This window comes from Dipodomys spectabilis, unplaced genomic scaffold (assembly GCF_019054845.1).
Source record: "Dipodomys spectabilis isolate Male_0828 unplaced genomic scaffold, ASM1905484v1 ptg000052l, whole genome shotgun sequence".
Classification (NCBI taxonomy): domain Eukaryota; kingdom Metazoa; phylum Chordata; class Mammalia; order Rodentia; family Heteromyidae; genus Dipodomys; species Dipodomys spectabilis.
In genome coordinates this window covers 989,596-1,001,704 of record NW_024870729.1, presented here as the reverse complement: position 1 = coordinate 1,001,704, position 12,109 = coordinate 989,596, and the positions used below count along the sequence as shown (strand labels likewise).

Here is a 12,109-nt window from a genome sequence, read left to right as displayed (position 1 = left end):
TTGTTTCCTGGGGTGACTTAGCAGCTAGACTCCATTATAACATACTGGACAGGATTAGCAAATAATGTGAAGTGATTCTTCTTAGCTCAAAAATGACTTGCCTAAGACACAAATCAATGGAGTAGAGGAGTCTAGATTGTAACCTTGATCTCTTGTCACCCAGGCCTGAGACCTTTTCATGGGAGAGTCGACTCCAGGCCTCCATCTTACCCTCATGCACACCAACCAAGGAAAATCACCACCCCTTCTCCTACAACCGAAATGTTGGCATCTGCACACTGGCATTGACAATGAATGATAGACTATCTTATTATAAGAATGGACTAAGATTATTAGTCCTGAAGCTCCCTGGTAGCAAAGACCTCATTGAATTCCCATCCCACTTCATCCACAAGACCCTCCACAGAGCTGAGGAAAAACAGCAGAAAGAAGAAGACGTCACAGATGTGGGTAAAGACTGAACTAACCATCTGTGAGATGTAGAACAAAGGGGAATATCAGCCCCAAGCCCCAGAATTAGTGAGGGGATTGAATGAGATAGTCTATGCAAAATGTCTCATATAATACTTGGTATATGGTAAGCATGCAGTACATGCTACAAATAGTTGAAACAACCAAAAAGGACATGGCTGGGAGAATACCAGCTACCAAGGAGGCTTAAACAAGAAAGATCAGAGACTTAGGTTCAGAAAATCCTGTTTATCAATGCCAGTTAAATAACTATGACACCACATCAAGAGTCTTTCCTAGCTAGGCAATGGTGGCTCACGCCTATAATCCTAGCTACTCAGGAAGATGAGATCTAAGGATCTCCATTCAAGGCCAGCCAAGGCAGGAAAGTCTGTGAGACTTGCATCTCCAATTAACTACCAAAAAGCCAAATGGAGCTGTGGCTCAAGTGTTAGAACACTAACCTTGAGCACAAAAGCTCAGAGAAGGTGCCCAGGATCTTTCTCTCCACTGGGGCAGATCATCATACTGTAGTGTTTCTGTTCCATTTCAGTCCAGTCTCTAATCCCAGGAATGTAATATTAAACATTCTGCAGTTCCGAAGGACCAACCTGCCTTCTGACCATCAATTCTTCCATCTCTCTTTAGTTTATTCAGTCCTTCATCAAATGTTGGACATGACTGAACATTAGGGATCAAAGGCTCAGCCAGATGCACTCTCTACCCTCTAGATCCTCCCAGTCCTGAGAGTCTGTTGGCTTCTCTTTCTCAATCAGAGACTACCTTTAGAGACTTTCCATCCTCCCAAGCCAGCCACCCTAAGATGACTGGCTCATTAGCAGCAATGAGGACAAGGGTACCAGAGCCAGACTGCCAGGCTGAAAGTCCTGGCTCTGCCACTTTCTTCTTACGTAACCCCTCTGCCTCACCTCCCTCACCTTTGACAATGAGGACAGTAACACCCACCAATCACACTTGCTGTCAGAGTGAAATGAAAACCCCATGGAACTAGGCATTGGTGGCTCTCTCCTATAATCCTAGCTACTCAGGAGGCTGAGATCTGAAGATCACAGAAAAGTTTGTGAGGCTCTTATCTCCAATTAACTGGCAAAATATCAGAAGTGAGGTGTGGTTCAAGTGCCAGAAGACTAGCTTTGAGTAAATGGCCAGCATTGAGTTCAAGCCCCAGTATCAGAAGAAGAAAAAAGGAAGAAAATGCTGGTGCTTAGCTTAACTTAGTGATAAATGTTCATGCATATCATCTTACAATCTGCCAAAGCGCTCCTCAAGTCTAGAGAGAGGCTGGCCATCAATACAACAAAGAACTAACCCAACAAATGAAGAAACCAAATGTTCTGAACTATCACCAGCTTACATGCAGTAAGGCTTTTTTGTTTTAGGTATGTATGCCAAGCCAGCTGAAATCTACTGCTTACTGGAAACATGCAAAGATTCCTCAGCAATGGGCCACAAACTCACCCTGGAAATTCAAATCCAAGGTTATCGCACAAAGAGCATCCTGAGACTCAGCTGGTAGGGAAGGGAAGGAGGCCCTCTAGGTAGGGCAGGAACTAACATAAAGGCTGACACCAGAGAGCCAAGAAGGCAGCATGCACAGCACCCCAGGTTAGCACAGATTCTGGGCCCAAGTGACATTAAGTCAGAGGGTCTAGTCAGATTAAGGGAAATTCTAACAACCTCTAACATTAAAAATCCAAAAGGGTCTGTTCTGGAGGCAGATTTGGGGAGGATCTTTGTTAGAGACTAGCCCAAGCAAAAGGTTTACAAGAACTTAATATAACTGCAAAAAAAGGGGCGGGGCTGCCAAAGTAAAAAAAGGGGGGGCTGCCAAAGTGGCTCGAGAAGAAGAGCTTCTTCCTATCTACTATAAGGCCATGGCACCACAATCCTGGGTAATCTATCACTGACAGACAGACTGTCTGTGGCCTAGAGGATGAAGAAAGGTCCAACTCTCAGGAGAGGCAGTAAGCACCAGTGGACAGGAGTGCCCAAGCAAGAGAATCTGAATCTTGAACACTCAAGAAGGAAGCACAGCACAAAACAGGAAAATCAGGACAAAAATCCCTTTGAATGACTTGAGCTAACCAGACAGATGAGTTAGTGAAGTTTCACCAAGGGGTGAGGGAAAGAAAAGGAAGTGAGACCCAGGAACCCAGAGTCCCTTTGGGAAGGCCAGAAGCCAAGTCCTCCTCCTGGGAGGGACAGAAGTCAAGGCTCCTAGCAACAAAAGACATAACTCCTAGCCCTTTGCCAATAGGGAAGAAGAAGTGGACGGGGGAGGGGGGTGCTAGTGTGCTACCAATTGAGCCACACCTCCACTTCCAGCTTTTTGCTGGTTAACTGGACATGAGTCTCTTAGATTTGTCTGCCCAGGCTGACTTCTAACTGCTATCTCAAATCTCATCCTCCTGAGTAGCTAGGATTAAAGGCATGAGACACTGGCACTTAGCTAGATGAAGAAGTGCTACTGGACCTGCTGAGCTCTATGTGGGTGCTGTGCAGAGCTGAGGCAGGGAAGGAAGACAGATCAGGTGTGAAAGCAGGTCTCATTAGTGACAAGCAAGCAGCATATCAGGGTGGGCATGCAGGATCTAAACTGAATGCCTGCCATTTCAGAGGAAAGTAAGTCACAGGCGTATTAGAGATGTGGGAGTGCACATGGGGTACAGATGTGCTGGAGAAAGCGATTTATAGTATATGTTTTCTGCATCAAGTAAGTGTTCCCTCAGTCAAAAGATCCATAAGACAAATGGCAAAGGCTTCTAGAGGACTGGACCCTGGATCATGGCCTAGACCTCCACATAACTCTCTTTTCCACACCGCCTCTTAGAGCCTGTCATCCCTCAACACCGAGACTTTCCCCTTCCTGAGCCTTCCCAGCCCCCTACCCGCCTCTACCTCCACTTGGCTGTACCCTAGAAGCTTGCTATTCAGAGGCTATGCCAGTTTTCAGAGCTGCAATCCACTGACCTACTCCTAAGTAGTAGAAAGCAAAGAGCTAGCAACACTCAGTGCAGAAAAGAAAAAACAAAAAAATCCTGAGTTCCCAAGGAACAATTTTTTTTCCAGTTCAGTGATGACTCCAGGAAGCCCAGACATAGCAATTAACACTCAGGTAGCCCCTACCTTTAAGCCTAGCCTCCACCAAAAACTAAGCAGGTCACTGACAATGTCCTTGCCAAGGTCAATTGCAACATCTAAGACTCAGTTTTCTCATCTGCAGCATAAGGACAAAAATGGAGGTGACCTCCAACCTAGGAACTGCAGGACTTCCTGAGTCAGGAGACTAAAGATGTCTAACACCTGTCCAGCTCAGGGAACCAGGTCACATTCTCTGCCAGGGAGGGGCCCCAGACTGGAAGAGCAGGAGCAGCCTAGTTAGGCCACAGCCCTAACCACAGAGCCAGCGAGACAGAGGAGGGAGGAAACAAGCCAGGCCTGGCAGTCCGGACAGCCTGGACAGCCTCTGCCTGACTTTTGCAAGTGTTAAATTCCTGTTCTCGTGAGAAAGGAACCAGATTTAGGGTCACCCAGCACTTTTTTGTTCTTTTCCTCCTCCCTTTTTTTTTAAAAAAAAATCTGGATATTAAACCAGGGTCTCCCACCTGCTAAGAACTAAGTTATCACTGAGTTACACCCCCTAGCCCTTGAAAAGGTTGTGTGTGTGTGTGTGTGTGTGTGTGTGTGTGTGTGTGATATCAAAGGGTCTTCTCCTTCCTTAATGACCAGCAGGCTGAGGTGGTTCTGGTGTCTGATGCAGGCCCAGTGTATCCTTGCATCCTTCCTCAGAGATGGGCAGCCAGCCCTGCCCCTCCCCTCCTAGCCTCTCACCTGGGGGTTGTCCATGTACCAGAGAAGGCAGTTGGCCTGGGTGTCCAGAATAAAGTATCTCCGCAGGAACTTGCCACTGTTCTCATTCTCTTCGATGTCCAGAAACCCACAGATACGGTTCTGCCGATCCACATAAGGCATTCCTGGGCTCTGCTCACATCACCTGCAGGGCAGGAGGAGGTGCTGGTGAGGAGGATGAGCAGGCTCTGGCTCAGGACCTAGAGGGACCTCACCTGCCCTTGGCTTGACTCCCTCCCATCAACTTCTTTTCCCACAGCACCAAGGGCCCATCCCACCAGACCCTAGAAACCTCTTCCAAAACTCCTGCGAGCAATCATCAAAGCTCAACTAGCTTTCCCGTGACTCCACGGTGCACCAAGTGTAGGGCCAGACACTTCTCTTTTTTTTTCTTTTCTTTTTTGTTTTTTCAGCAATTCTGAAGATGGAGAGACCAGACATTCAAGCATAGTAGGCAAGTATTCTACCACTGCACTGCATCCCAGCCAGCCTAGAAATGGCTTCAATTCTAGGTCTGGATACTTATTAACTGTGACTCACTGTGTCATCTTTCTGCGCGCTAGCTGCCGATAACCACTATAAAATCAAAGTGATTATTGGACCTACTCTTCATAAGTTTTGGCTGATGCCAGGCATGTCCTGTGCACCTTAGAAACTGTAATAACAATTATTACTCTCCACAAAGTAAGATGTAACTCATTTTGATCTAATTATATTCATAAATATAACAAGAGTGTGCTAGATTTCATCTTATATACATAATCTTAGCTTTAAGTTGCACAGCAAATTACCAAGATAGATCTTTTTCCCCCACAGTACTCAGAATTGAAGTCAGGCTCTTGGGCTTAAGCCCTTGAATTAGGTCTCCAACCCTTTTTTAAATAAGTTTTTCCCTTTTTACTTTTAGTTTGTTATAAAGTATCTCACTTTCTCCTGACTAGCCTCAAACTGTGATCTTCCTACCCCTGCCTCCCAGAGTAGCTGGAATTGTTGCTAATATTTAGTTCTGTTTAAGAGAGTGGCCTGGAACAGATCCCTCTTCATCCCAATCAAGCAAGACCAACCCATTGGCCCCCGACCTTGGACTTGCAGTTTTTGGAACTAGGAGAAAAAGAATTTCTATTGTTCTAGTCTCTCAAACTGTGTGCTTTGTTACCCAGCCTGAGAAGATGCACACAGCTACCCACATACTCCTTATCTTGGCTAGAATACAAAGATGTAGGAGAAAGTCCCCAGCTCTGGGTACCTTGACCCCAGAACAGGAGCTCTGGTAATGGGAGACAAACCACACTTCCATAATGTGCCCCTTCTCTTCACAATATCCTTGAGCCTCTCAGAAAGTGCAAAAGGGACTGCAAGAGCAGAGGAAATATCCACCTATGTACTCCAACTGACTCCCATGAGCAAAATTCACAATAGTCCAAGTCCACTGAGGCCCAAGGCCAAGCAAAAGTTGTAAAATGGCAGCCTGAGACTGTCACCACACATGACGTTGGGTCAGTAAGTTACAGGGACATGACAGCCCTCGTCTTGCAGGCTCAGAGGAGGCAAGTCCTAAGAGAACAGACTGACACCTTCCTACAAGAACTGGGGAATGATCTTCCTATCTCTACAAGGGGCCCTGCAATGCGAGAAGCTGCCTCAGAAACAAAAAAATACAAAAAGTGCCACATATGTGCATACACAGAGAGACAGACCAAAAGAGGTATGTGTGGATGGGGGAAGCCTTGATGCCAACCCAGGCCCAGACACAGTATAATTTCTAGGGTCCATAAAGCTCTTAGTGCTTGGTGAAATCTCAAAGAAAAACATTACTGTGAGGGAGAACAAGGCTGACCACCTCTGGACCAGCTGGGAAGCAGTGTCTAATTGCACATAAATATCCCCCTTTCAGCCTGCAGGAGTAACCAGTGCCTGCTTTTTCCTCTAGACAGAGGCTGGAGTACAGGCACTTTCTACTTCTCTCTAGGGGTTTCACATCTGTATGGATGTGCAGATGAAGGAAGGCCCTCATGGGCCAAGTGGAAAGACCAGAAGGAAAGATCTATTTCTACCATCTCTTGACTGTGGATCTGGAGTTGGGGAGGAGCTCAGATATCCTGGGAAATATCTGAGTCACAGGGCTTGTCAGATTGTGGGAGGTGGGGAGTCAGCATCATACAGAAATGTGCTTATCTTCTAGTCACACCACGCAGACTGACAATCAACAACCAACGATGCTCACAGCGCAAATGTGACACCCGAGGTCCCAATCCTCTGTCATCTCCTTTGGACATCCTTTGTCTAAACAGCACTAAGATTTGGTCCAGAGTCTGTAATCCCAGAACCCTCTCTTAGCCTCTTCTACTATTATCACCAACCAATGTCATCTCTGGCTTTCCTCCCTGTTCAGAGGCCTCTAAAAATTGTCTCTGCAACTCCATCTGCAGCCAATTCTGTAGCAAATGGGTAGCCTGGGAAGCAAGGAGGTGCCAGTAACAGGAGCCAAAGTGCAGACAACTTGATGTACATCTGCAGTCAGCCTTTGCATTTTTAAACATTAATTTTATCTGGTGTTGAAGGTATATAGCTCAAGAGTAGATGACTTGCCTACCATGCATAAGGCTCTGCATTCAATCCCCAGCACCAAAAAAAAATTTAATGTTTAATGGATCCTAGTTCAAACCTGGGCAGGAAAGTTCATGAAACTCTTATCTCCAATTAACCACCAGAAAATTGGAAATGAAGCTGTGGCTCGTAGAGTGCTGGCCCTGTGCATAATAGCTTAGGCCCTCTGACTGACCAAAAAACAAAACAAAAGAAACAACAAAAAATCCTGAATCTTTGTACATCAGACTTTGTTTTCTTGTCATTATTCCATAAAACTGTCATGTTTATGGAATAACTCACATAGCATTTACATTGTGTTAGGTGTGGTAAGCCATCTGAAGATGGTTTCAAGTGTACAGGAGAGTGTGCATACGTTCCATGCAAATTCAACGCTGCTGGATATAAAGAACTTGAACCTCTGTGGATATTACTGTCTTTGAGAATCCCAGAACTAATCCCCTGTAGAGACGCCAAGGAGTTCCCCCAATCGCCAAGGCAAGGCTTTGAAATGTCCTTCCAAGTCCCACTAACTTCCTCTAGTTACATGGTTTCTTTTCTGACTCTCAAAAATCAAATTATCTCAAATCTGTTCATTCATTCACTCATTCATTCATTCCGCCTGCCCTTTCTCTACTCTCTCTGTCCTGCCTTTTGCTTTCCCTTCCCCTTCCCTCTCCCTCCCTCCTTGCCTTCATTTCTTTCTCAGTCTGATAGTGCAGGAGCTGGAATCCAGGACCTTACACATGCTAAACAAGGCTCTGCCACTGCGCCTGACCCTCAGCACTTATGGGGGCTGCATTTTAACAAGTTTCCTACTGATAAAATACGAAGTACAGGTGGCATGCCTTTGTTCCTCCCAGAAGTCCCCTCTCCCAACCCCCTGGGAAAGAACAGAACCCCACAACTAGACAGTGACCAGCTCTGCTCCATCTCCAGGCACAAGGAAACTCTTCTCACTGGGTTAGAGAGTTCCTTTGCTTTTGATCTAGTATCCTAATGAAACAATCTAGCAAGCAGCCTCTGGTCTTCACTACACAAGACTGACAAGGAACACAGAATATTTTTAAGAGAAGGAACCTATGCCAACCCACCCAGCACCCTATCTTTCCAAAGCATGACAAACATCCCTAGTTGTTTCTGATTTTTATACAGAAAGTAGAATATAACAATGCCGGAATTTGTTATGTTTTGCTTGGGGTTTGTGTTTCTGTGTGGGTTATTTTGAGATAGGATCTCACTATGTAGCTCAGGCTGGCTTCCAACTTGACTACTGAGATTATCATCATGCCCCTCCATACCTGGCCTGGAATGTTCCTAAAACCACTCAGGCTAAGTTTTCTTTTTTTTTTTTTATGCTTCTAGGTCCCTTTCTATATAAATGACCAGTTAAAGATTTGAAATGATATCACAGACATATTCGATATTCCATGTTGATAGTGTTTATAATCACTGTTTTTAATGGCTTCGTAACATGCAAGCACTGGTTTTACAATAATTTCCCTACCTGCATCTCTATGATTGGATTGTTAGGTTAATTCAATTTTTTACTACTTTAATGCTGACTTCATATATTCATCCTCTGTCTCCTCATTGACATGAAATGAGCACAAATTCCAAGTAATAATATACAATATGTTCTTTAATAATTTTTTAGACCTCTAACAAAAGCATTTTCTAAAAATATTTTATCTATTTATGTTGTAACCAATAATACACTGTTGCCAACCTGAAATTCATAATGATTGGTGAGGGTGAAATTTTGTTCATGCTTGTTTCTTTCTTCACCTATCTTCCTGGACTTTGGTAAAAGCAAATCAAGAATCTATGTGCACATAATCTCTTTGTCTGTCTGTCTGTCTCCATATGTCTCTCTGATACCCACCCCCCCAACACACAAACACACATAAATCAAACTAAACCAAAACATGACTCCAAATAACTCAAATAACTAAAGAATGTATCTTTACTAAAAAGTAGACTAAACATAAAGTGGAAAAAGTTTGCAAAAAATTTTTCGATTAAAAAGTTGAAAGTGTAGGGCTGGGAAGGTGGCTCAGTGGTAGAGCGCTTGCCTTGCATGCTTGAGGCCCTGGGTTCGATTCCTCAGCACCACATAAGAAAAAAGCTGGAAGTGGCGCTGTGGCTAAAGTGGTAGAGCACTAGCCTTGAGCTGAAGAGCTGAGAGACAGCGTCCAGGCCCACGACCGGACCAAAAAAAAAAAAAAAGTTGAAAGTGTAAATTAAAATTAGCTGACACTTTAAGTTACTAACTTTAAAAATAGTAAAATAAAAAGAGGAACATTATTATAGGATCCACATTTCCTCAGCAGAATGTATAAGTTCCCATGTGCTGCAATTGGAATTAAGTTACACATTTAACTGGTGATCAAAGTGATCACCAGTTGGTGGCTGTAATTCTAGCTGCTCTGGAGGCTGAGATCTGAAGGTCAAGGTTCAATGCAAGCTGGGATAGGAAGTCTGTGAAACTCTTATCTCCAATTAACTACCAGAAAGGCAGAAGTGGAGCTGTAGAGTGGAAAAGCTCAGGGACAGTGTCCAAATCCTAAGGTTCAAGCTCTAGTACTGGCACAATAAATAAATAAACAAACAAATAACTAAATAAAGAAAAAAGAAAAGCAAAAGTGAATCTCGGAGAAAGTGAGTGTGCATGGACTCCTCCACCAGCAGCAGTAGGTAGTTAAATGTCCATGCCCTGCTTCATAGAGAAAGCTCCTGAGAAGAGTGAAATGAGGGAAACCTACGAGGTTTCCCTGCCCAAGTCTCTCTTCCACTGCCCACTTCAAAGCCTTTGGTTTCACCACCAGAAATTCAAACCAGGAGTAAAACTGTCCAGAAATTGAGACCCTCAGGGTTGGAACAAAGAGACAGCTGGAACAAAGACTCTAAGGAAATCAAATATACTCAGGGAAGAAAGAGACAGAGAAAAGTCAGGACTAAGATACAAGGAATCGATTGCTGCTTAAAAGAGATGTACACATGAATAAATGCAGAATTTTTATACACCCGAGACAAGAGAATGACCCTTTCTGGAAAGCAATCTAGCGATCTGTAACAAGGCAGCTAAAAATGTCTATACCCTCTGACCCAGTAATTCTACTTTTAGGATTTCGTCCAAGCAAATAAACAATGATGCAAATAAGGATTAAAGTAAGAAGTTGGCAACTGTAATAAAATGCATAACAACAACAAAGTTGGAAATATCCTGAGTGTCCCAATGCTCAGAGAATAATTAAAGTCTGAGAAACTCTCATAAGGAAATATCATACAACTGTCTAAAAACTGTTTTAAGTAATTTCTAATAAACTTTACAGACTCATAAATTTTTCAAAGACACAAAATAACATAAAATATATTCTCAATGATCTAAATGGCGTTTTTATTCCTACTGTGGATTTTTTAAAATTAGGTGGATGACTGCACAAATATTCATAGCTATTATCTATGACTTACAGGTGAATTTCAGTTACTTTTCTACATTTTTCCATATTTTACAAATTTTCTACAGGAAATCTGTGGTTATTTAGCAGAAGAGAAAGCTACTTAATATCACAAGTACTCCCACCACAGACATCTAAGTTTTGAAACTGAACATAAATTTCTCAACCTTCTCAAGTTCATGAACAAATAAAATCTTGCCTAAATTATAGCTTTCTTGTGGCTCTCTAATGTATCAAAGACCTAAATCTAGTTAAGTTCCTATCTCATCCATCATAATTACACAAGAGTTAGATACCTGCCTAAGGCCTCACACCCTGCAATCTAGCTGAGTCTCTTACTTCCTATTACTTACTCCTTGCCTGGAGTCTCAACCTTTCTTTCCCCAGATGGTTTGGATCTTTACTCTCAGGTCTTCATAAAAGGAGCCAATGTCCTTGAAGCCAACTAAGCATTTAAGCACAAGTCTTGCTACAAAACCAGGTCTATATTATGACTAGGGCTCTGAAAAAGGGAATGGACTCCCTGACAAGAAGCCCCAAAAGGCTTCCTCCTTAAGATGTGGGAGATGGGATCCTAAATGCTAGAGGCTCAGGCCTGTAATCCTACCTAGTCAGGAGGCTGAGATCTAATGATCAAGGTTTAAAGCCAGCCCAAACAAGAAAGTTTGTAAGACTTTATCTCCAATTAACCAGCAAAAATCTGGAAATAGGGATGTGGGGCACAAGTGGTAGAGTACCAGTCTTAAGTGAAAAAGCTAAGAAATAGTACCTAGTCCCTGAGATAAACCTGTAACACACACACACACACACACACAACTAACTCACAGACTTGAGAGATGAAGTTGACATTTTAAAATAATGGCTAATTGGACAAGGTGAAGCATACCTGCAGTCCCAGCTACTTGGGAGACTCAGGCAGAAGTGATTAATTCAGGAATTTGGGGTCAGCCTGGCTGACACAGAGACATCCTATTTCAAAAAACAATTATAAAATTTCTAAAATTTAAAGTAAAGTGAATCGGTGGATGGATAAACAAAAGGAACAGATGATTCAAAATTTAAACTAAAAGTGCTACAACTGCCAGGCACTGATGATGTTTGTAACCCTAGCTCCTCAGGAGGCTGAGATCTAAAGATCCCCGTTCAAAATCAGTCTGGGCAAAAAAAAAGTCTGTAAGTTTTCTCTCCAGTTAACCAGCAAAAAGCCAGAAATGGAACTGTGGCTCAAGTGGTAAAATTCTAGCCTTGGACAACCACCAACACAAGTGAGAGACCCCAGTTGAAACCCCAGAACCAGCACTAAAGAAAGAAGGAAGAAACAAAGCAACAAAGAAAGAAAAGAAAAAGCTCCAGAGCTATGAAATAAAGAAAGCTGTGGGTTAGGACTGGAAAGATAGCTCAGTGCTAGAATATTTTGCTAGCAGCATTCATGTCCCGAGGTTCAATCCTCAAGGCCACAAAAAAAAAAAAAAAGCTCCATAGTTTGCTGCATCAGCCCTCTTGATTCTTAAGGCAGCTAATGTAGTTGACAAAGGAAAGTGAAGAGCAGATTCATCTGCTGAACTGATCTGATCTATTTGAGGTCAATAAAATGAAGAGGAAGTGACAAAAGAGAAAGCTTCACATAACTTTGTCTCTATTACAAACTAAGCTACAAATCCAGCTAACAAATGGGGGGAAATGGATTCACTTTTTAAATTTAGGGATTTTTTTCTTTCATGTTAGTCTATGTTAGTAGGACA

General features: G+C 43.1%; 1 protein-coding gene across 2 annotated transcripts in view; it reads right to left on the bottom strand.

Moving 5' to 3' along the window:
* Positions 1–12,109, bottom strand: part of Plekha2 (pleckstrin homology domain containing A2) — a 61,581-nt gene that overhangs the window by 43,947 nt on the left and 5,525 nt on the right. For both annotated transcript variants that reach the window (XM_042679422.1, XM_042679423.1), the window contains one exon: positions 4,303–4,465. In XM_042679422.1, coding sequence (XP_042535356.1) covers positions 4,303–4,443 — 141 coding nt within the window. In that variant the 5' untranslated portion in view covers positions 4,444–4,465. The remainder of the gene's footprint in view (positions 1–4,302; positions 4,466–12,109) is intronic.